We start from the raw sequence: 24,699 nt of genomic DNA on the forward strand, positions 1-24,699 counted from the left end.
TACGGGTTGGGTGTGCTGCGCCGTGGGCCCCACTCAGCCAGGCTTTCCACTGTTCTGGGGGCCATTGTCTAGCTTTTTTTACATCCATGAAGGATTGGGCCGGGCGTGGTGGTGCACACCTGTGATCCCAGTACTCGGGGAGGCTGAAATGGGAAAATCGCAAGTTTGAAGCTAGCTTCAGCAACATAGTGAGACCCTGTTTCAAAATAAAGTTAAAAATAGGGCTAAGGGAATAACTGGGAGGTAGAATGCCCCTGGGTTCAGTCCGCAGTACCACACATACGCACACAAAAGTGACAGCGTTATTGTTCCTGTGTTTTTCTTTGTGTCACTGGTCACTGGCCAAGATTCTTCTTCGCCTTCCTCCTGGCATCTTCTAGTGACACTCTTCTTGTAATTCCTGTGGCAGTGACAGCAGCTCCACAGTATGTCCCAGCCATCTCTGCCCCTACTCCTGGCCTAGACACTGCACTGACGGGCACTGGAGGACTTATAGATTTATATACTTATTTCCCACAGATTACTTGAGCTCCTGCTGTGTGTGAAGCTACATAGTATTTTCATGAGAAATGCGGCAGTGATCCTAAGTTGCTGAGGCTGTCCTCAAACTTGTAGTCCTCCTGCCTTAGCCTCTCAAGTACTGGGATTACAGGCATGAGCCACCATACCTAACTCTATTCTGGCTTTGATAAATACTTTAAGCAGTTTCCCTATACTTGCCTTTTAGAGTTCTGGGAGATTGTTTTGAGTCAGAAGCCTGGGTGGACAGGAGACCTGGGGGCAGAGATGGAGGCACTGGCCGGCTCCGTTTCCTCAAGGATTCTTCCCCGGAGTGCTCCTGTGCCCTTGTGAGGAGCGCTGGTCCATCTCACATAGCTCTGAGTCTCCTGATGGTCTCTTCTTAGCTAATATCGTATGTGGTTACAGAATTTTCCCAGCTGTGGGTAGAATACAGCATAACTTGAAGGCTGGTTTAGGGAAGGAAGATTGCAGAAACTAAAATGTGTTTTTTCCTGAGCAGTTAGGTCTGTGTCCATCTTAGACCTCTAGTGTCTTTCTCTTGCTGCTTAGTGACTGATGAGCTGTAAAACATGAGAGTCTAAGAGGAGGGTGTTCCTGCAGCAAGTCTTGAAAGCGTTTAGAGAGCTGCATGTGGGTAGAAGTTGGAGTCCTTGCAAGAGTTCAATCTATTTCCTGGTGAATTGGCCCTTGATACATGAGTCGGCACCAAAGTCTTAGCTTCCTTTAGAAGCACTTGTTTTATTTGAGCTTTTCTAAACATTTAAGAAAGAAATGTTACTGAATTCTGTTTTTGTGATACTGGGGATTGAACCCTTAGACCCTATTTCAATAAGCTATACTCTCTACTCTTTTTCTTTTTTTCTTTCTACCTCTGAGCTACACCCCCAGTCCTATTTTTTTATTCTTTATTTTGAAACAGGGTCTCACTAAGTTGCAGAGAGCCTCACTAAGTAGCTGAGGCTGGCTGAGAACCTGCAATCCTCCTGTCTCAGCCTCCAAAGTACTGGGATTACAAACATGTGCCATCATGCCCGGCTCTTCCTAGTCTTTTTTTATTTTGTATTCGAGGCAGGGTCTCACCAAGTTGCCCAGGTTAGCCACCCAACTTGGATCCTCCTGCCTTAGCCTTTTAAGTGCTTGAGATGTGTGTGCCACCACACTCATCTGAATTTTAAATATTAATGATACTTAGGACTACATCATAGGAACAGGTAAAATTATGTAAGTGTTTAGCGTAGTTGACCACTAAAGTAATTCAACATAGTGGCATCATTATTGTTGATTTATTACTGTTTCTATGGTATGACTGATACTTGGAATCACATATCAGTCATCACTCTTTTTGGTGAGTAGTGCACTTTTAGGAGTGGGGTGGGGATAAGAATGAGCCATCACAGTGTGGCAAAGTCTGGATTGCCTTTGTAATAGACAGTTCTGCCTTTGAATGCTTGGCCCCTTTGCTCTTGGTGCTTTAAGGAGCAAGCATCAGGCAAGTGGATATAAGGTGGTTTCTGGTCTTTGAGTGCCTCAACCCAAGACCAGTTCTTCCCAGAACCACTCACAGTTGGTGGTATATAACAGCACTGTTTTCTGACTGCCAGCCTTGCTAGTTGGTGGACTGGCCATCTTTTGATTGGCTTCTGGTTTCTGCAAAGTAATATGAATGGTTTCCTTTGAGAAAAGTGTTGGCTAACCCTGTGGAATGATCCTTATGGACCAGAAAGGTTAGCAGAGGCTTCCTTTTCAGGTCACTAACTTACTGTTTGCTTTTCCTAGGTGTGGCCTGAGTTCTATAACTTCGAGAGATTGTAATGGGCAATGCCTGCGTTTTGTACTGTATTTATGCATTGCCTCTTTTTCAGGATGTGAGCTTCTACTGACTGTATGCTCCTTGAACTGTCATCTCCTCATTTTATTTTTGTTGTACTGGGGATGGAACCCAGGGACATTCTACCTCCGAGCTATGCCCTCAGCCTTATTTTTTATTCTTTATTTGGAAACAGAGTCTTGCTGAGTTGCTAAGACTAAGTAGCTTACTTACTTACTAAGTAGCTGAGATTGTCTGCAAACCACGATCCTCCTGTCTCAAGGCTCCCAAATTCTGGGATTACGAGCATGTGCCACCACACCCGTTTTATTTTAAGAGAACTTCTGCTGCTGAACTAGGTCCAGACTAACTCCAATAGCCAGTGGACACTTTGTCAGGGCTGGTTCTAAGGGGACATCTCCCTTTGTCTAAACCGTCCTGGGAGTGATAGAGATGGGACAGAATTGTCTCTTTGCTTATGTTCTTGTCTACATGGAGACTATTTCCTTGCAAGGGTATGTAGCTCCACCCATGTCTGTGTCACGAATGAACAAGAGAGGAGTCGGTGTTATCAAGTTTATTCTCATCACCAGAGACTGTTACCGGTGTCTTTCTACGTCTGAGACCTATGAAGGCTTCAGACTCGAGGACATAGAGGAGGAGATATTTTTGAGGATTGTCTTCCCAACTTTGTTTCTGTCCTTTTGAGTGTGGCAGAAGTGACATAAATAAGGCTCTTTTTTGAGCAGGGGATTTACTCAGTAATAGCACTAAAACCTTGTCTCTGCACCAGCAGTGTCCTGGATTGGTTTTGGGGAGAGTGCTTTGTAAACTGGAGAGAGGCGGATGAACGGATGTGGTAGTTGTTATTTATGATGTGTCTTTGCCCCCGTGGTTCCTGGAGCCCAGGCTTCTCATCTCAGGGAGTGGGTTGATATATAGAAAGCAGTGGCTGGCACATGTTAGGTGCTATAAAAGTATTGGCAAATATTATTCACAAAGTAAGCTGTAACCGAACAGATAGTGATGGGGGGAAATGCTTCTGCCAGTGTCTGGAAAACTCGGAGGCCTGATTTTAGGGCTCTTGCTAGTAAACCAACTGCCAGACCCTCACTTTTTTTTGAGGCCCTTAAGTGTGGAATCTGCATTGTGTGTATTTAGTTTTCATAGTCTCCTCCGGGCCCAGTGCAGGGCCAGGCCATAGCTACTCAGGTTTATCGAAGGCCTGAAGTTGCCTGAATCCGGTTGGGGTTTGTAATAGACAGTTCTCCTGTGACACCTTTGTTTTGTCTTTCAGCCCTGGGCGTTTCCTGCTCGAGAGTTTCTTCGCAAGAAGCTGATTGGGAAGGAAGTCTGTTTCACGATAGAAAACAAGACTCCCCAGGGGCGAGAGTATGGCATGATCTACCTTGGAAAAGGTGAGCAGCGAGGAGGAGCGGCTCGTCTCTGAGTCGGAAGTGCCTCCAAGGATTGGTTTTCCCATGGTGGAAGGCCAGTGTGGTCCCGGTGGGGGCAGCCCCAGGACAGCTGGCTGTAGGTGACGTTGGAAATGGCTCCGGTCCTGGGCACGTGGCCTACAGGCGCAGTGGCATGCCCAGTGGTCCTGCCCCTTGCTCACGCCTGCACTCTTCCTTGGCTTGGTGTTGGGTGGCTGTGGTTTAGTGTAGCGTTCATTCTGTTTAGGGCTCTGCATGTGGAACTCAATGGCTGTGTGCTTAGGTCAGAGTGTTAACTAAATTCTTATAGATTTCCTCTCGTGCATCCTCTGTTTCCTTTATCTTGTGGCTTTTCTCTTGCTGGAGACTCTTTAGGAATTGCTGATCTCTTCAGAGCCTGTTTTTTTGTAGGCCATGTATTTTGTTACAGAATAGGAGGAAGACAGGCTTTGCAGTTGCATAGATGTGGGTTAGAATTCTGACTTTCCCACTGTGTATCCTTTCCCTTAGCCTCATGAAGCCCTAGTTTCTTCATTTGTAAGCTATTGAGAGTTTAAAAAGATAGTATATGTTAAGTACCTAGGCCTGGCATGTTCCATGTATTTAGTAACTGTGCGCGTGCACACATGCAGGTACCTGCTGTTCTGCAGGGCCAGGTGGCTCATGGGATATTAAGTGTTGTGATCTTCTTTCAATTAGGTGGAAGGAGAGTAAGATTGGGGAGATTTGGGAATGGAGTTTCTCTTTGGGGTGATACTGGGAATGGAATCCAGAGGCATTCCACCTCCAAGCTATACTCACATCCCTATTTTATCTTATTTTTAAATTTATTGTTATTTTTTGGTACTGGGTATTGAACCAAGAGGCATTTTACATCCAAGCTACACTCCAAGCCCTTTTTATTTTTTGTTTTGAAACAGGGTTTTGCTAGGTTGATGAGAAGGTCGCTATTGGCTGAGGCTGTCCTTGAACCTGTGATCCTCCTGTCTGTCTCCAAAGTACTAGAATCATAGGCACGCACTACCATGCCTGCCTTGTTTTTCGTTTTGAAACAAGATCTTGTAGGGTTGCTGAGGCTATCTTTGAATCAGCCTCCTAAGTACTAGGATTACAGGCGTGTGCCACCATACCTGGCTGGGAAGTGGAATTTGAACAGATATAGGACACTGAACGAATTGCTGCACTGTTCTTTAGAAAGCAGCCAGTTGAACATAAAGAGCTTGGGAGCAGGCTTTGATGTTGAAGCTTCATTCATGTGATTCTTTACCTCATTCAACTTAGCTGTGTTAGATAATCTATTATTATTATTATTATCTTTGGTGGTACTGGGGATAGAACCCTTCTACCTCTGGGCTACACTCCCAGACCTATTTTATATTTTATTTGGAAACAAGGTCTCTTAAACCAGTGAGGCTGGCTTCGAACCTGCGTGATCCTTCCTCGAACCTGCGGGATCCTCCAGTCTCTGCTTCCCCAGCTCAGGGATTACAAGCTTGTGTGTGCGTGCGTGCACCACCATGCCCGGCTAGATAATCTATTTTGACTTGGTAGTCAGTACCAGGTAAACAAGCAGCGTTGAATAATGAGGCTAATAACATCCTGTTAAGACTGATTTTAATTGTATAGGTATTAGAAAAGTGAGTTGAGGATGACCTTGGAATCATTTGATCCAAATTCGCACTTTTCTGATGGAAGAGAATGGTAGGATTTGTGGTTAGTCTAGAACTTATTTAAAAAAGGAGATAAGCTGGGTGTGGTGGTGCACACTTGTAGTCCCAGCATTTGGGAGGCTGAAACTGGAGTGTCATGGTTCAGGGACAGCCTCAGCTAATTAGTGAGGCCCTTCACAACTCAGTGAGACCCTTTCAAAATAAAGAATAAAAAATAGGGAAGGCAGTGTAGCTCGGAGATCGAATTCCCCTGGGTTCCAGCCCCAGCCCCGCAAAAAATAAGAAATAAAAATAAAAAATAGATGATCCAACTTTGGATTGTGTGTGTGTGTGTGTGTGTGTGTGTGTGTGTGATACTTGGGGTGGAACCCAGGGGCTTTTCTACCTCTGGGCTGTACTTCCAGACCTATTTTATACTTTATTTGGAAACAGGGTCTCACTAAGTTGCCGAGAGCTTCACTCAGTAGCTGAGGCTGGCTTCAGACCTGCGCAATCCTCCTGTCTCAGCCTCCTAAGCATGGGGATTACAAGCATGGGCCACCATACCCAGCTCCAACTTTGGACTTTTGAGGACAGAATCTTCCTGCCTTGAATACTGTCCTCCAATTGTGACTTGATCAGAACCATAATCTGATGAGTAACATATAAGAGTGAAATCTTTGGCTCACAAATTTCTGCTTGTTTCCTGTTCGCCATATTTCATCGCCTCCTTTGAGGGCTCAGTCCAGGGGACTCTATTTCTTTCTCTTCTGAAGGAGCATTCACAGCTCAGTCTTTTAGAAGTGAGTCGTTTCAGAGTGCTCTGTGTCAAGAAAGTGCATGAGAGCTGTTGGATACACCGTCGATGGGCTGGTTTTATGGCCATTCACCCACGTTGTTTGTACTTAGGCTTCATTCTTTGTACCTCCTGATATCTTGGCACCTCAGTGCCCAACCTTTAATTGCTGAATCCTTCCTTTTGACTTTCTACTCTGGCGTTCCTGTTGCTTTGAAGGAACCACTGTAATATTCTTTAATAAAGTCTGTGTCTGGTGTCAACAGTAACCTTAATGGAAAGGGTCAGGTGACCCATACTGAGCATCAGACTTCAGTGTGTATTGTATAAATATCATTCACCTCAACATTGGAAGAGAAAGAAAGAGTCTTAAAATGTGCCTCTGCAGAAAGTTGGGTATTTTAATGGCTAGGCATTTAGGTTAGACCTGGGGAGGAATGTGTACTTGTTATTGCTTGTGGAAGTCAATGTGTAGTGTAACGGAATATAAATCTTACAGAATTTTATTCTGTGCTGACATTACCTATCAGCTAGACTGCTGTGTTTCAGTTTATCTAGGAGCTTGTTCTCTGCCATATTAAAGATTTTTATGCAGTGATTCCCTTTTAGATGTCTTCCTTTATCGTTTCAGCTGACAAGCAAAGATTTAAGAGAATATTCCCAGCCTAAAAGCTTTTTCAATAGTATGGAAATGCAATTAATGTTTCAAGTGCCTGAGTAGAACCTAATAAGGTTGCGTTTTATGTTTAACTTCATTTTTCTTGCCTGTTCTGATGGCTGCTGTGTGAGAGATTGGAAACCCAGACAGTGTCTTCTTGGTGAGAACAAGCCACAGTCTTTTTCAAGTCGCATAGCTTGTCTTGGGTTCTCTTGGAGCAGAGAATAGGACATTATGGAGAGGAATTAGACTTTCTGGTGTAGAATGTGACAGACAACCCTAAATGGATATGTCTATTAGACTTACAAGGTAAGGCAACTAACTTTTTCTAATCCCTGCTCTGCTTGGCATTGTACCTGGTGATTTAGACATATTTCTCACAAGAACCCATCGAAGTAAAGGCTCTTCCATCTTTAGAGGCAAATTAGGATGCTGAGAGATTTTGTCTGAGCCATTAAGCTTCCTGGATCTGCATTCAGCTCCAGGATTCCTCTCCTTTGGTCTCTGCTCCATGCCCGAGCTGCCTGCCACAAGTTTCTGGTGTTCTTGTCAGTCTCCCATGGTTCTGGAGATTGCCTTTGGCCTGGGAGATACACTAGAAAATTAGAAAAGAGTCCTGAGAAGAAGATTGATAGGTCTTTCGATCCTAGAGAGTGGACATTTGGGGAGACGAGGTTTTCTGTAAAGCTTGTCCACATTTCTGGCAGCATCACATGCCTTGAAAAGCTGCATGTGAAATGCCTTGAGCTTTGTTGCCAGCGGAGGCAGGTTTGAATCTTGTGTTTAATCTTTTTTTTCTCCTCAGATACAAATGGGGAAAATATTGCAGAGTCACTGGTTGCAGAGGGCTTGGCTACCCGGAGAGAAGGCATGAGAGCTAATAAGTAAGTATCCAGTTCTCTCCTTTCCCTCTGTCTTTCTTGAGATGCCAAGGGGGAGAGGGCAGTGAGCTGTGAACTGGCGCTGCTGCAGTTTCATTCCTGTCCCTTTGCACAGAACACATCGGCTCAGACGCTTTCATGACTGTGGAGATGGTCTTGGCCATGAATTATTTGGAAGCAGGAGGTCACTCAACACTCATTAATGGTGTTTGATGTATTTACCTGCTTTAGAAACAGGTTTTGAGCCAAATACAGTAGCTCATGCCTGTAATTCCAGCAACTGGGGGAGGCCGAGACAGGATTGCCAAGTTCAAGGCAGGCTTCAGCAACTTAGTGAGGCCCTCTCTCAAAATAGATAATGAAAAAGGTAGAGTGCCTCCGGGTTCAATCCTCAGCATCACAAAACACCCCCCCCCCCCGCAATAGTCTGAGACTAGGCAGTTCTAGGCAGTTCTGTTCTTTGTATTTGTGAGTCAACAGGACTTAGACCATACTTAGTTCCACAGTATTTAACCGTCCAGTCAGCCCTAAATATTTACTGAGCATTTACTATGTGCTGGATTCTATTCTAGCCACTGAAAATGTAGCAGTGAACAGACCTATGCTTGGTTAGCATTCTAATAGGGAGTTAGATGCGAAACAGATGTACAATATTGTATCTGATACAGGGAGAATCACAGGGGGAAAAAAGTGGGTGAATAAGTAGAATTTTAAGCAAAATCTGCTTAGAATCTGGGGAAATTGTCAAGGCCACAATTGTTCTATTTTGAGAGTCGGGAAAAATTTCTCTTGAGCCTTTTAATTGCGGTCTATGAATCTGTAGGTTCTAAATCGGTAGATAAACGTGTATCTGTTTAGCTAATGGCAGTGTGAACTTGCTGGAAGGGAGCCTTAGGTATGTAAGGTCTATAGTGCACCATGCTTTAGTTTGCTAGTGCTAGCTCAGTAGGATGGATTGCAGCTGGCTTAATTAACACTTTAGTCTCTGAAAAGTGATAAGCTACATCAGTAATTTGGGAGGTATAAACATGCTATTTAAATCATTAAGTCCTTGTTATATGACTGCAGTAGCTGAAGAAAAGCCTTTGAATAAATATTTGCATGGGTGTATCGATGCAGAATACACCTATGACATTTTTTCTGCCTTCTTAGGCTGTGGAGCCAGGTCATTCACCGTGTACTTCTGTGGGCCTTTCTGATTGCAAGGAAGCATTTACTGGACTGTAATTGTTGTATATACATGTGGGATTGTGTTGAATTAAGATATTTATTTTAGGTGGTGTTTTTGGAAGCACGCCACAGTTCTAACTTAAGGACAATTACTGGCATGATTACTGTTGCAGTGGTTTTTGGGAATTCAGTTTGCAACCGGAATGAGTAATAAAAAAAAACCTACTACAATTTTCTTTCATCTCAACAAAGAAATTCTACTAGCATGCAGATCCCTTTAGACTTAGAGTACTTTTCTCAGTTTTTGTGCCTGTTTCCATTCTTTTGCTAGTTTTTCTTTTTTACCTCTCGCTGGCTGCAAATTTGGATCATTGATGTGGTTGCTTTAGGGGTTGGGGGGGGGGAAAGAGAGGTACTGAAGACTTCTGGAATGGGCAATGGTTACTGCTTGGAAATCCCTACTGATCAAGGTGGGAGGAGATTTAGTTTATATGTTGGTACCAGGTGCCTGAAACTGTACAAAGGCCATGTAGTTCATTGGTTTCTAAATTTAGCTCAGATAGGAGAGAGAACTATTTCTAGACTATTTTTTGTTTTGTTTTTCAATACTTGCTTTGGTCTGTTTACTTTTTGGTTACTTAGTATATGTATATGTATATGTAGTTTGTTTTCCTGCCTGATGCAGGAGGAGGCTCCATTTTCAAACCACCTCTGTCTAGCCGGTTTTAGTGAATTGCATAGGTGGTTTTGGGCAGAAGCTTCTGTAACAGCACTGCTGGCTGTGGGTGCCCTGGCCTTGACTGAGGGAGTAAGGGTGGTTCCTCGTCACCTTCCCTGTATTGTGTCCTGTTGCGCTGTGCCTAGATTCTAGTGCCTGTATCTGGGATGGTTAAATGCAGCTGTACCACCCGCCCCTCCCCGCAGCGGCTCCCCTCTGAGCCACTAACACGTTTCCTTCTTGCCAGTGGTGGCAGTACTGAGAGCATGTTCTTTAGACCTTCTCATTAAATGCTTGTAGAATCGCATCTGCAGGAGCAAGTTTGCAATCTGGAAATTGCCCTCATGGTGATTTTCTGCTCTGAAGCTTGAATCTAAAGTCAGAGATCCCAGACTGATGATTTGGTCTCTTTTCAGGGAAGAGGACGCTACAGAAAGCTGGTGGCAAAGAGCTGCTGATTTCTGTTTGTGAACTCACTAGCAAACTTGTTTGTTTTTCACGCCCTAGTCCTGAGCAAAGCCGGCTCTCTGACTGTGAGGAACAAGCAAAGGCGTCGAAGAAAGGGATGTGGAGTGAGGGGAACGGATCGCATACCATCCGGGACCTAAAGTATGCCATTGAGAACCCAAGGCACTTCGTGGACTCGCACCACCAGAAGCCCGTCAACGGTGAGGCTGCTGGGAAAGAGCGGTGACGCAGGGTGGCTTCTGTCTACCTGCTCTTTGCTTCTTGATGTCTATACGATTTATTGAGCCTTTCTTTGACTTACTTGGTGTCCAAGGGAAATCCTTAAGGTAAAAGAACACTGTGGCATTTTGGAGGGAGTTTGATTTCTTCTTACCCAGGTTAAATTGGGTATATTTTTCAGAGGCCAGGCCTTTGCTGTTGCTGAGTAGTAAATCGCCAGTATTTTATACATTGCAGATCCTCCTGTCTCCAAAAGAAGGCTACTTAAATTACTACCACTGAAACTTGGAGGTGGAAACATGTATTCCCTACATGTGTAAATGTAGTTTTTGGTCCTTCTTTGAGACCTGGTTAACTACAGACTGAGTCAAAGTATGAGTGATATGTATTTACTTTTTTTTTTTTTTTTGCTGGCATCTTACTTTGTAGCATCTTAGATTTTGGATAACAAGGCTTCAGCATGAGCCATGAGGTCCTGGAAGGCTCAGAAGACAGGAGCAGGTCTGGTGTGTGTCCCTAGGACCTGTCCGTGCGAATCCTCGTGATCTGCCAGTGTCCTTCACTTCTCAGGGGGCTCGCTCAGGGTTTTGGAGCCGGGGGAGAGGAACTGGGTTCATTGCAATTTGATGACATTGTTTATTCCTGCCACAACTTTTTAAAGGACTAAAGCCATTTGTTCTATCCTGCAGCTATCATCGAGCACGTGCGGGATGGCAGCGTGGTCAGGGCCCTGCTTCTCCCAGATTACTACCTGGTTACAGTCATGCTGTCAGGAATCAAGGTCAGACCACACACTGCACCACTCAGTGAACATGGGCATGGGATGTGTGCAGTGCTCAGTGATCTGAGTCCCTCTTCTGGGACTTGATCTCCTATTCTTCCTCATGTGGGCCATCACCTAGAGTACTTTGTACTTACTTTGGTTTGCAGTGGGACATTTCTAACTGTATCAAATAGCTTTTTTTTTTTTTTTTTTTTTTTTTAGAGCACTTTGGGTCGGTTTGGGATGAGAGATTAAGATTTACACTTAGAAGAGGAGGGATGAGTGCTCTGAAATTTGCTAAATATGGTTTATATTAATGTAAAATATCCATTTTACTTTTTTAAAGTCAGGGATTAGCCGGGCATGGTGGCACGTGCTTGTAATCTCAGCATTTGGGAGGCTGAGACAGGAGGATCGAGATTTGTGGACAGTCTCAGCTACTTAGTGAGGCCCTCCGCAACTCAGTGAGACCCTATTTCAAAATAAAGAATACAAAATAGGGCTGAGGGTATAGCTTAGAGGTAGAATGTCCCTGGGTTCAATCCCCAATACCGCCAAAAAAAAAAAAAAAAAAAAAAAAAAGAAAATTCAGGGACTAAAGCTTAGGCACTGGTAATCTTTTCTTGGTGCAAGGGACCATTTTCAACTATAATCTAGTGATTTTTCCCATGATTGTGTAAGTTTATTTGCCTTTGCCAAGAAGCCCAGAAGAGCCGGACGTGGTGGCGCACGCTTGTAATCCCCGCGCTTGAGAGGCGGAGAAAGGAGGATCGCGCAGGTTCGAAGCCAGCCATGCGCGCTGGCTTAGGAGACCCTGTTTCCAAATAAAAATGTAAAAATAGGTCTGGGAGTGTAGCCCAGAGGTAGAAGGGCTTCCAGAAACCCCAGTACCACAAAAAAAAAAAGCCCAGCAGATGTTATTTCTAGTCCCTCTTTGCAGTACGTTTTTAAAAGGGTTAGAGTGGCCTGGACACCTCCCCAAGCTTATCTTGTGCATGATTTGCAGGGCTCCGCACAGGGCCAGGGCGCCTGGCTCTCACATTCAGGCTGCATTTCTTACCGGCCTTATTTTCCTTTAGTGCCCAACTTTTCGTCGGGAAGCAGATGGTAGTGAAACACCAGAGCCATTTGCTGCGGAAGCCAAATTTTTTACGGAGTCCCGACTGCTTCAGAGAGATGTTCAGATAATTCTAGAAAGCTGCCACAACCAGAACATCCTGGGAACCATCCTTCATCCAGTGAGTGTGCTGTGCAGCCTGCCTTGAGCTGGGTTAAGGGTATATTGAAGGTTTGAGGAGCTGTAGTTTGCTTCTCTTTTTTCCTCTTAAATATCTTGGTAGGATTACCACTTGGTAATTTCTGAGGTGTTCGTCAGAATGGGAGATCCCATTTGTTTAGGATTGGACCCGTCTGGGCAATTATGACCTTAAGGAAGTTGATCTCAGATGTTGCTGGACTCAAAGGGAAGAGGAACTTCACCTCTTACTTTCCCAAGTGTTTGATCCCTAGTGATTGCCAGTTATAGAAAGGCTACCTCTTGTAGAAGTAGGGCTGAACCTTGTAGAGTAGCGTCTGTGTATGGGAGTGTAGAAGTCGGCTATGTGGAGTATTGGCTGACCAGCGATGAAGGAGATGATATATCAAGACCTTACTTCTGTATTCCAGGCCATGGCAGTTACCCCCTAAGTCTGATTTGAGCCGGAAGTAGGTTCTTATGTTCTTGTTATTCCAGCTGCTGGGAATATTCCCCTATTGCACACTCTGGTAGATTGGCTATTTTTAGATGACATGACCTTGTTTTGAGAATTAAGTGACTTTTCATTATTGTAACCTATGTCTAGTACAGAGTTAAACCACTGTTTTTCAGCTAGTTCATTCTTCTGTCGCAGCACTTGCGGAAGGCTGGGAGGCTTAGTTTAGAATGCCAAGGTCATGTCTGTTTCTTCTGGAGTGCTGACTGTCTGGCCATGCCCTGCCAGATGGCTCTGTGTCACAGTAGAATGCGAATTGTAATTCACTGGGCAAAATGTAGCCTGAGCTATTCCCTACTCAGTCCGTCCTTCAGTTTCTGCTTATGGGAAGGTGGGAAGTGCTGATCTTGGGGAAGGAAAGAATACGATGTACTCTTAGAGAAGATTAACATCCTTCTTTGCCCCCAAGAAGAGCTATTGAAATGTCAATTCCATTCAATGCCACTAACATTTATCCTGCTCCTATTAAGTGAGAGGTACTGTGCTGGGTATTGTCAGAATATGAAGCCAAGGCTGTTGAAAGGAGTCTCAACGTGGTATCTCCCATTGTACAGGTGGTTTCTTTTTTTCTTTTTCATTTCATTAGGGGCAGCTTATTAATGAAACCACTTAAAACAGTCCAGTAGATTGTGGCTGTGTTCACTGTGTCAGAACTCTAGAGAAATGGAATCTCTTGCTATAAAATCTGATCGGTGTCTTCCTTCTTATACTTTTTGTTTCTCAGAATGGCAACATCACTGAGCTCCTCCTGAAGGAAGGGTTTGCACGCTGTGTGGACTGGTCCATTGCAGTTTACACTCGGGGTGCAGAAAAGCTGAGGGCAGCTGAGAGGTAAGATCTGTCAGGGAAGCCTTCCAGCCACGGACCTCAGGGAAAGAAATCTAACCCTCTTTTTCTTGCCCATTGGTGCTGATGTCTCCTGTATTTCAGTAAAGGAATTAGGAAATTCCAAAAGAAGATAGGATCTCATAGACGAGTAACTTAAATGCTAGTCTTTAGGTGCAGTTTAATTCAGTGCCAAGAAGGGCTTAGTCACATGATTTTCTGCTTTAATGTTTCCAGTTCACTTTTCCTAAGCCCCTTTACTCAGTTCTGGGCTTTATACATTTATAATAAAATAACTTGAGGTTCATTTTTGGACAGTGGAATCAAATTGCTTATTAGCTACTTCTAGGCAGTTGGACTGGAGCAGAGCTGTGATGGGAAGGTAGCACCTGTGGGCCCTAAACTAGGACCATTCCAAGTTGTGGTGAGGCCTGGTGCCTAATTTATTTAGAAGCATGTTTTAATTATGAATGCTCATGCAGCGCTGGGGTGCTGTTGTCAAGTTTTTGGCTTGGTGTCTTATGATTAAAGCAGGCGCAAAAATAACTTATTTCCAAAAAACTGAGCATGAGAATTTCAAAGATTGGTGGCTATTTCAAGTATCAAGGAAATATTAGCTGTTTACCTCCATTTGATGAGTTAGATGGAAGAAGAGAGTCCCAGGGACCAAGAATAGATGAATGGAAATAATGCTCTCAGATGAGCCTGAATTCCCACGTCCTGGGACACCTATAAGCAGAAGACGGCAGACAGCCCATGATGGTCAGCTTCCGAAGCTTGTTGTATGGCTTATTCAGAATCATAAAATTATAATGGTTTACGTAACTGTATGTTTTTGCCATTGAAATGTACAGCTAAGTAATGCACAACTGCAAAGTTAAATAACTACGGTATTTGTTTCTTAGGTCTTTTTACATCCTTCTGTACCTATAAGCGGGATGGTTTGCATGTCTGACAAATGTATTGTCTAATGAAAAAAACATAGTGATTACTTACATCGTCTTTTAGTTTTTGTGTTCCATAATTAGAAAGCTATAATAGCTTTGCCAAATACATTGTTGCAAATACTTGTGATGATTCTATGATGTTCAGTTTATTTACTTTTTGTACAGAAAATTTTAAGTCCATTGCTATTTTAAATTATTTTTTGGTTGATAATTTTTTGTTTTTCTTAAGTTCCTACCTCTTTTTGAAGAAAGTGAGTACAATTAAAGTATTATCTACATGTTTCATAACATCTGTGGAAGATTTTATGGATTTTTCGGGAGAGTGCTCATCGTTATTAAATAGGCTTCGACCAGGGAATGCAAATCGCATCTCGATTTGGAATTATTTGCCTGCTGTTTAGCATGCTGGATTTGAAGTACATGCATTGTTGGGAGGGTTACCTCCTATCTGTAGAAGTACTTTATGTATTGTACAACTACTGCATTTTGTTTGTCTTTTTTCCTCATTTTAGTGCTTCTTTAAAAAACTGGTTGTAATACTGCTTTCAGAAATAATAGTTTCTGCGCATGCATCCATTATTTGTAAGTAGTCTAGGACAGCTGTTCGTTGATTTTTTTTTTCTTTTGTTTTTTTTTCATCTTTGCACATATTCAATATCTTGCTCTTAGTCTGACTCAGAATATTGGGCTTAGTACTTCAAAGTGAATTTCTGGCAACATTTTTTTTTTTAAATAGGACTGAATCTAGGAGTGTTCTTCCTTCCCCAGCCTCAGCCTCCAGCCCTATTCCATTTGTTTTGAAATGAGGAATTGATAAATTACTGTGTGATCCTTAGTCTTGGGATTACAGGTGCAAGCCACAGTGCCTGCATAATGTTTTTTTCTTTTTTTTTTAGAACTGGGGATTGAACCCAGGGGCATTCTGCCTCTGAGCTACACCCTCAGTCCTATTGCTTTATTCTTTTATCTTGAAACAGGGCCTACGTTGTGGAAGGCCTCACTAAGTAGCTGAGGATGGCCGTGAACCTGCGATCCTCCTGTCTCAGCCTCCCAAGTACTGGTATTACAAGCATGTGTGCCACCACACTTGGCATGTTTTTTTTTTTTAAACTGCTGCCAATGAACTTCTATAGGTATTTTGTCTACTTCTCAATTATTCTTTAGATGTGCTATGGTGACAGTTTTGTTCCATATAGGATTTGGTAGCTAATAACCTTCTTATAATTCAGATTCTTTTGTGGTCCTGGCGATGGAACCCAGGTCTTTCCACCTCTGGCTTATGTCCCCAGCCCCATTTTATTTCTTATTTAGAAACAGGGTCTCACTGATTTGCTGAGCGCCTCACTCAGTTGCTAAGGCTGGCTTTGAACCTGCAATCCTCTTGGTTCAGCCTCCCAAGCACTACGATTATAGATGTATGCAAGAGCAGGCCTGATTTTTTTTTTTTTTTTTTTTTTAAGTGCTGGGGATGGAACTCAGGGGCATTCTACTTCTGAGCTACACCCCTGGGCCCTAATTTTTTTTTTTAATTCTTTATTTTGAAACAGGGTCTCACTGAGTTGCAAAGAGCCTCACTAAGTAGTAGCTGAGGCTGTCCTCAAACTGCGATCCTCCTGTCTCAGCCTCCCAAATGCTAGAATTACGAGTGTGCGCCACCACGCCCAGCTCTGTAATTAAAAAAAAAAGTATTTAAATGTATGCTCTTCCCATTTAATAGAGCAGTTGCTCTGTCAGCCCACTTGCTGTGGTTGTCACTTAGAAGATACTGTACAGATCAAGAAGTTCATCTTCAGGTGGACATATGCTGACTGTGCGCCAGCGATCGCACCCCTAGATCCCAGCCTACCAACCATGATTTTGTATTTGTGTCTTGGATTTTTCCATTTGCGCTACAGTGTGTGGATATTCCCACTTGCTCACTCTTTGTTCTGGTTTGACTGGAGGTCTCTCTCCTGGACGTGTCAGTAGGATGGGGTAGGATTCTGCTTGAACTGCTCCCAGGATGGCGGGGGGCTCAGATGGAATGGGCTTGGTCTGAGTGATCTCGCACCCTCGCTCTGTTGTCAGGTTTGCCAAGGAGCGCAGGCTGAGGATATGGAGAGACTACGTACCTCCCACTGCTAATTTGGACCAAAAGGACAAGCAGTTTGTTGCCAAGGTGAGTCATTCTCAGCATGTTATATGAATAGTGGACATGGCCAGGCAAGTGATAATGCATGAATCTGAACAATTAGCAATGTTGTAGCTCTGGAATATTTTAAGGCGTGTGTGTGTGTGTGTGTGTGTGTGTGTGTGTGTGTGTGTGTGTGTGTGTATTACAGGGGGTTTAGAGACCATAAGAACATGTACATGACTTGCTGTAAATTAGCATAACTTCATCACAGATTCAGAAGTTAAACTCGTGGGCATTGACAGCTAGAAGTATTCCTCACATCTATGCATTGTTTTTATCCGCTTTGTAAATGGCATTCTCTCAGATTGCCTGTGACTAGTATATATGCCCTCAAATATCTCTTCATTCTCTTTGGAACTGGTGTGTATCTGTACGTGTTTCCTGTGAGTTATCCTTCACTGGTGTCTTGGGATGAATTTTCTGAAGTGCAGGTTTTCATAACGTTGAGGAGTAGACCTATTCCCCATGCCTTCTTCAAGTGCCATAATGTTTTCCAACCTGTTTTATCTTTTGTCAATATGTGCTGGGAATTTTGTCTATCTATAAACAAAAAATAGAAAAGTCTCCATATTCTTGGCCAGAATGGCTGTCTCTCATCAGTTAACCATCAATTCAGGATGGAGCACCACTAGGTGGCGCTGTCAGGCCGAAAAATCCCCAAATGGTTTGTCTTAGAATGGTAAAAATTCAGCAAAGGCTCTGAGGAATTGGCTGAATTTTTTATTCTTTTTTATGATGTCCAAAGTAATAGGTCACAGAATGCTCAAGTGACCTCTTTCCCTCGTCCAGTAGGTAGTGTCTAAGTAGCTGTTAGAGTAGCCATAATCACTCCCTGTAGTGGACGTGAGTGAGAGTTGTCCATGGTAGAATGGGCCCTTGTATGTCTTCCAGAGATCAGTGTGGACCAGAATGAACCTTGGATCCCTCTCTGTGAGGAATGTACTGGTGTGCGGACTTGGACACGGGCTGCTCTAACTACTTAGAACTCACTTAGCTGTGCTTCTGTTTCTCATGAATTAAAGTGTATCTCTGCAGTCAAAGGATGACCATTCACCAAGCAGGAGAGGCAGGCCTTCAGTTTTACCTTATCACTTTGTGGGTCTGTGACATTAGGGAAATACGGTGTGGGAGAGTCCCACTTATCCTGTCCCCAGCAATTCCTCCTCAGCTGACCCTGAGTTTGTAGAAAAACTGGAAGATGAGTTTGGGGTCTTTGCTGGTTGGGGAACCAAAGATTTCTGGAGAAAGAATTTTAAAGAATTAGATGATTGTGCCGATGCATTTGCTTTATTTTGTATTATTTATTTATTTATTGGTACTGAGGGTGGAACCCAGGGGCTTTTCTACCTCCAGCCTATATTCCCAGACCTATTTTATACTTTATTTGGAAACAGGGTCTCACTATGTTTCTGAGAGCCTCACTAAGTAGCTGAGCTGGCTTTGAACCTCCTGTCTCAGGCTCCCAAGTGCTGGGATTACAGGCATGCGCCACCATGCCTGGCTTGCGTTTGTTTTAAATATCACTTTATTGAGAACTAGAAAAGGGAGAAATGGCTGTAGGAATGTGTGTGTGTGTGTGTGTGTAGTATTGGAGATTGAACCCAGGGGCTTTCTACCACTGAGTTAAGCCCTATTTTTATTCTTTATTTTGAAACAGGGGCTTACCAAGTTGTGGAGGGCCTCTTATAGGAAGCTGAGGCTGGCTATGAACTTTCGATTCTCCTCTGTCAGCCTCCCAAGTACTGGATGCCATCATGTCCACCTATTTTTTTCCATTTTTTTTTAACATCCAGCATTGCAGAATCTTTTTACGAAGTTTTATTTATTACAGTGTTAGAGTAGAAATCATCTGATTGAAGATCATGAGAAATAATCAATCTTACAGAATTTTAAATATAAATTTAGGTCGATTAAATATAGGCCTGCTTAGGGAATAGAGAGAGAAGAGATAAATAAAGGATTTAAAAAGTTACTGAGTTCTAAAAAAATTCTGGGAGAAGGGCACAGTGTTGTATATCTGTAATCCCAGTACTTTGAAAGCTGAGACAGGAGGATCATGGACTCAGAGCCTGCCTCAGCAACTTAGTGACTCGGTTTTTTTTTTTTAAAACACCCCCCCCCAAAAAAAAAAAAAAAAAAAGACTGGAGGTATAACTTGGTGGGAGAATGTCTCTGGGTTCAATCTTTAGTACCACAAATTAAATAACATCCAAAACTTGAGTATTATTTTTGTTTTTAAAGCAGAAAGAAAACAAAAAACGATGTAAGCAAAATAGCCATCCTACCTGAAATGCTATGATAGATCTTTTTCCTAAACAAAGTTGGTCGTACTCTCTTATCTCAAATTTGGCTAACCATGGCATGTGAGCCATATCTGACTGAATTTGTTTTTGTCTGGTCTGGATTTTATGTTGAAAAAAATTTTTTTGCATGGCATGAAAATTGTGTGAAATTAAACTTCAGTGTTGTGAATAAATTGGAACCTCGCCATCTGTATTTAAGTATTGTGTGTGGCTATTTTCATGACAAAGTGGCAGAGTTTAATAATTGTCATGGAGTTGGTGAAAACTCCTGAGTTTTTACTTGCAGAGCCTGAAGTGTTTGTTCTGTGGCCCTTTACATAATGCTTTATGACCCATGGTCTATACCAGTTTTGTTCAGAGTGCCCTGATATGACATGAAGAGTTTGAGATAGAATAAAAATCCAGGCACTGCTTCTTCATCAAGGAAAAACTTGCTACAAAAAATGGCAGCAATGTTTTTAGTGATGTGCACAGTTGATTAATGTTTTGGTACTTAATCTGTACCTTATTATTATTTTTTTGTATGTCCTTTTTTTTTTTTTTTTCCAGTACTGGGATGGAACCGAGGGGCTTTCTACCCCCGGGCTACACTCTCAGACCTATTTTATATTTTATTGGAAAGAGGGTCCCACTAAATTGCTGAGAGCCTCACTAAGTGGCTGAAGCTGGCTTCGAACCCATTCAATCCTCCTGTCTCAGCCTTCCAAGCGCTGGGATTACCAGCGTGCGCCACCACGCCCAACTTGTATATAAGTTTTATATTTCTAATTTTTTACTTTTAATATAAAAACATTAAAAATTTTTGTAGCCTTGTTAAGAAATACCTCCCCAAAGGTAGCCATTTTAAACTCTTGGCTAATTTATATCTCTGAATAAAATGTTTATATTTTCAGTTGTAAGCATAACCCCTTTCCTTTATACCATGGAAGGATGCAGATTTAGTTTTCTCACCACTCAAACTCCCATAGTCACATGGGCACACATATGCTCTTTGCCACCCTTCTGACATGATTATACCATAATTTTGGTTAAACTAATATTTAGTATTTACTTTGTAAATGCTAATCATTAAAGAGTTATATAGCTTTTAAAGCGAATTTTTATTTCTTATACAATTTTTTGTTTCCCTAGAGGTTAGTAATTTTAAAATACATTATTATAAATTCTCTGCCGTCTAAATTTCCTCTCAAGACATTTTTTTGGTCTGTTAATCTTCTCTTCGATAATAATTTCTAGGAGCCTTGTGACATAGCAGTTTGTACTGGCTCCTCTTCTGGCTGTTATAGGGATGTCTCTCTGGATTTGTACCCCAGTATCCTGGGAGGTTTATTTGCCGTACACTCAGATTGGAACTATGCTTGTTGTACCCTGTGGCTCCCCCATCCCCTTTTTAAGAGTTGCTACTTCATTTTTGTGGCCCACTTTTTCTCTTAACTTCATGGCAAACGAGTGCTTGGGTGTTAAATTTGATGAAAACTTTTATATTCATTCTCTGCTTAAACTTGGTAATTTAGCTGGGTATAGAACTTTAATGTGGAAGTAATTTTCAATCAGAATTGTTAAGGTTTTGCTCTATTATCATTTAGTTAATAGGGTTTCTTTTTTCTCCTTGTTTTTGGGCCTGAAATTATTTTGATTCCTAATCCTTGTATAATTTGTTTTTTCTTTCTATATAAGAATTTAGCAAATTCTTTTTTATACCGGTGTTCCAACAACGCACAATTATGCAAATTTATCCACATATGAGCATATTATGTTTCAACATTTAAATCTTTAGTTTGCACCCCCAATATACTCTTGTTGAATTTCATATAGTGTTTTCATTCTCCTTTTTCTTAGAACTAATGTCATTTAGATGTTGGACTTCGGGAGCTGGTGTTTCAATTTTTTTGTTTTTCACCTCTGTCTTTTCTTCATTTTAGATTTCTTCCGAGTTATCATTTAACCCTTTTATTAAGCCCTTCCTTCCTTCCTTTCTTTTTTCCTTACTCTCTTTTGTGGCATTGTGGATTAAACTCAAGGGCATTCTACTTAGCAGCACCCCAGCCATATTTTATTTTGAAACAGTGTCCCACTAAGTTTTGGAGGGCCTCCCTAAGTTGCTGAGTCCGGCCATGAACCTGAAATTCTCCTGTCTCAGTTTCCTAAGTACTGGTATTACATGCCTGTATTACCATGCCCAACTATTAAGTATTTCTTCTATGATACTGTGTTTGTTTTCATTTTCAAGAATTTATTCTCTGAATGTTTCTTTAATTATTTACAAAATGCCTAAAACTTATTTCAGATTAGATCTCTGAGGAATTAATTTTAATATTCTTATGGTTTTTTCTGTATATTTCCTGTTATTTTGGTTGCCTATTCTTTTATACTAGAGGCTTCTCTCAGATCTGATCATCTTTTGTTGTATTTTTTATTTAAGAATGAGATATTAAAATACTGGGAAGCTGTATCGAACCTACATGTGGATTTAGGGTATATGTCTTGAAATCTAGCATATTCTTAGGGAGATTTAAAACCAATCCTAGCATTAGGTTCTGTTTTCAAACCCACTCAAGAAGCCTGATTTGACGGTTTGAGTTTTTTTTGTAGTGGGGCTTCTCTGCAATATAGATGAGATTGGCTTTGTATTTTCTCACCACTGGCTCAGGATTTAGGTTTTGCGAATCTGTAGAGTCAGTTGTGCATCCATTTACTTCCCTGCTTTGGAAGTTTATGGCAGTATTTTCTTTCATTATATTTGTCCTCTTAGACTTATGTAATAGATGAATAGGCTGGTTAGAGAGATATCTTTATTTTTATCTAGAGGAGTTAGAAAGTGAACCAGAATCAACATCTGAGCTTCTACAATTGTTGCATAGTATTCCATTGTGAAGCTGTGCTGTATCTTATTTAACCAGTCCTCAAAAGGTTGATAGTCACATACTTGGTGATTTTTCTATTATTTAGAAAATAGAGAATAAGTCTGTATGGAAATGGCAGTTATTTGTATAGAGATAATTTGTAATATATTTGTCAATCATTCTTCAAAAATGTTAACTGCTGAGCTGGGCGTGGTGACGCACACTTGTAATCCCAGTACTTGGGATTACTGAGATGAACAATCGCAGGTCCGTGGCCAGCCTCGGCTACTTAGGCCCTCTGCAACTCAGTGAGACCCTTTTTCAAAATAAAGAATTAAAAAAAATGGGCTGCGGGTGTAGCTTGGAGGTAGAATGCCCCTGGGTTCAATTCCCAGCACCATCAAAAAGAAAACAAAAAACTGCTGTATACCTCTAATATGTCTGTTTTCTAATATGTGGTAGAATAGGGGTTGACCAGCTTTTTCTTTTATTCTTTTTTTCTTTTTGATTCTCTTGTCTTAGCTTCCCAAATACTGGGATTACAAGTGTGTGCCACCATCCTGGGTGGCTAGCTTTTTCTGAAAGGAACACATAGTAATCTTTCAGGCTTTGCAGGCCATATGATCTCTGTGCAGTGGGATGGATGGGCCAGTGGGCCATAGTTTCTTGTAGTACACTGGATATTAGCGCAGACTTAAAAAGGAAAAAAAAAAATACCTGTATCACTTTTCATAACATAGAACCCAACTGTAGTTTTGCAGTCATTTGACATACAACATCTGTTGTAAATCATTAAAAAAAATGCTCAGTAACTTTTCTGAGGTAAACCCAAGCATCCTCAGGTACCTGGGGCTCACAAACCCAAAGCCTAAAAGCCCTGCAAGGTTTTGTTGAGTGATTCTGTGTGGAGGATCATGTGATTGTGAGGCCTTAGTAAACGGAAATCCTTTCAGCATCACACTGTTCTTTAAGAGTTAACTCTGTACAGGGCACAGCTAAAATAACTGGAATCCCCTGGACACTCACCTCTGACCTCTTCACTCTGGGTGTGTCTGGGTCCCTGTAATTGACTTCTGAAACTGACACAAGGCTGTAGACTAGTTTTTGCCAAGAGGCTGGCTCTGAGGAATTTGCAACTCAACAAAAGTATTTTCTCTATTGAGAGACTGGTTTCCATCCTCTGCTTGAGCAGTTTTACTTCTCAAGGAATGAAACGCAAGGGAGGGCTCTCCTTGTCTCTCCAGGTTAGCAGAGAAGCATGTTCCCTTCACAGCGATTAGCTGAGCCTGCCTGAGACTTTTGTGCCTGTCGTGGCCTGCCAGTTCCCTGCCTGCCTTCCCTGTGGCGTTTTAGCTGATCTGTGCTGTTTGTAGCCATATGGTCCCTTGAGCACGTGGCTTGGCTTCTGTCCCTGCTGCTGGATCTGTGGGCATTGCAGATTTCACAGACCTGAATTGGGAGGGCAGGGGGAGGGGAAACATGTCCTCAAGAGGTGTCTTCTCACTGCCCTGCTGGTTAGAGGCCTGGTGCATGGCTGCCTGTCCTTATGTGATAGATTAAACAGACACAGCTCCAAAGGAGGTACTGTGAGAAGATGGTAAAAATTGAGGAGTAGCCTGGCGTGGTGGTGCATGCTTATAATCTCAGAACTTTGGAGGTTGATATAAGAGGACTGCATGTTCAGAACCAGCCTTGGCAATGTAGTGAGACTCTCAGCAACCTAGCAAGACCTTGTTTTTTTTCTTAAGGAAAAAAAAAAAACAATATAGGAGCACCTCTTGCCATTAGGGCTTTATTTGGAAACGCTATATAGTTGAGTGACATTGGTAGCCAAATCAAATTTGGTCATCAAGTTACAAGGCCATCTGCGGATGCAGTGTAGTTTAGAATCTAGTTGGTTTTGTCCTGATTTTTTTTTTCTTTCTGTTTCTACTTACATGCGTTACTTAGCATCACAGCTCTAGATGGAGTTGGTATTCATGTCTCAGGCTTCTTTCCCTAGCCTTTTCTGTTTTAGGATTCACGTAATGTAAAGTTTACTATCTTAACTGTTTCTAAATGTACAGTTTAGTAGTATTAACATGTTCACATTGTTGTGCACCTACTACTACCATCCATCTCCCGAGCTTATTATAAACTGAAATCATACCCACAAAACAATATCCCACCTCCTTCTCCATTTCCACCAGCCCGTGGCAACTGTCATCCTACTTTTTTGGGGGGGGGGTGGTTGGGGGATGGAACCCAGGGGCATTCTACCTCCGAGCTACAACCCTTGCCCTATTTTTTTATTCTTTATTTTGAAACCGGGTCTCACTGAGTTGCAGAGGGCCTCACTAAGTAGCTGAGGCTGTCTGCGAACCGCGATCCTCCGGTCTCAGCCTCCTGAATGCTGGGATTACAAGCGTGCGCCACCACGCCTGCGTGGCTTGTCATTCTGCTTTTTGTCTCTGATTCTGATTATTCAAAATCAGTTAGATAAGTAGAACCTTACAGTGTTTATCTTATGACTGGCAATACTTCAGTTTGTATAATGTAAGGTTAATGCATGTTGCAGCATGTCTCAGAATTTACTTGCTTTTTAAGGCTGAATAGTATTCTAGTATATGTATATACACTTTAAACTTGTATAGTTACCTATTCATGGATACTTGGGTTACTTCCACATCTTAATTATTGTAAATGGTGCTAATATGAATATGAATGTATTAATATCCGTCTGCATATATACCCAAAATTGGAATTGCTGGATCAAATGGTAATTATATTT

At 42.1% G+C, this 24,699-nt stretch overlaps 1 protein-coding gene across 1 annotated transcript in view; it reads left to right on the forward strand.

Annotated features, from left to right (window-relative positions):
• Positions 1-24,699, forward strand: part of SND1 (staphylococcal nuclease and tudor domain containing 1) — a gene marked incomplete at its 3' end in the record, with an annotated part of 461,155 nt that overhangs the window by 46,885 nt on the left and 389,571 nt on the right. The window contains exons 3-9 of the mRNA XM_080701065.1: positions 3,627-3,747; positions 7,674-7,752; positions 10,145-10,305; positions 11,014-11,105; positions 12,167-12,325; positions 13,563-13,669; positions 16,678-16,768. Of these exons, the coding sequence (XP_080557191.1) occupies positions 3,627-3,747; positions 7,674-7,752; positions 10,145-10,305; positions 11,014-11,105; positions 12,167-12,325; positions 13,563-13,669; positions 16,678-16,768 (810 nt within the window). The remainder of the gene's footprint in view (positions 1-3,626; positions 3,748-7,673; positions 7,753-10,144; positions 10,306-11,013; positions 11,106-12,166; positions 12,326-13,562; positions 13,670-16,677; positions 16,769-24,699) is intronic.

This window comes from Muscardinus avellanarius (assembly GCF_963383645.1).
Source record: "Muscardinus avellanarius genome assembly, chromosome: 9".
Taxonomy (NCBI): Eukaryota; Metazoa; Chordata; class Mammalia; order Rodentia; family Gliridae; genus Muscardinus; species Muscardinus avellanarius.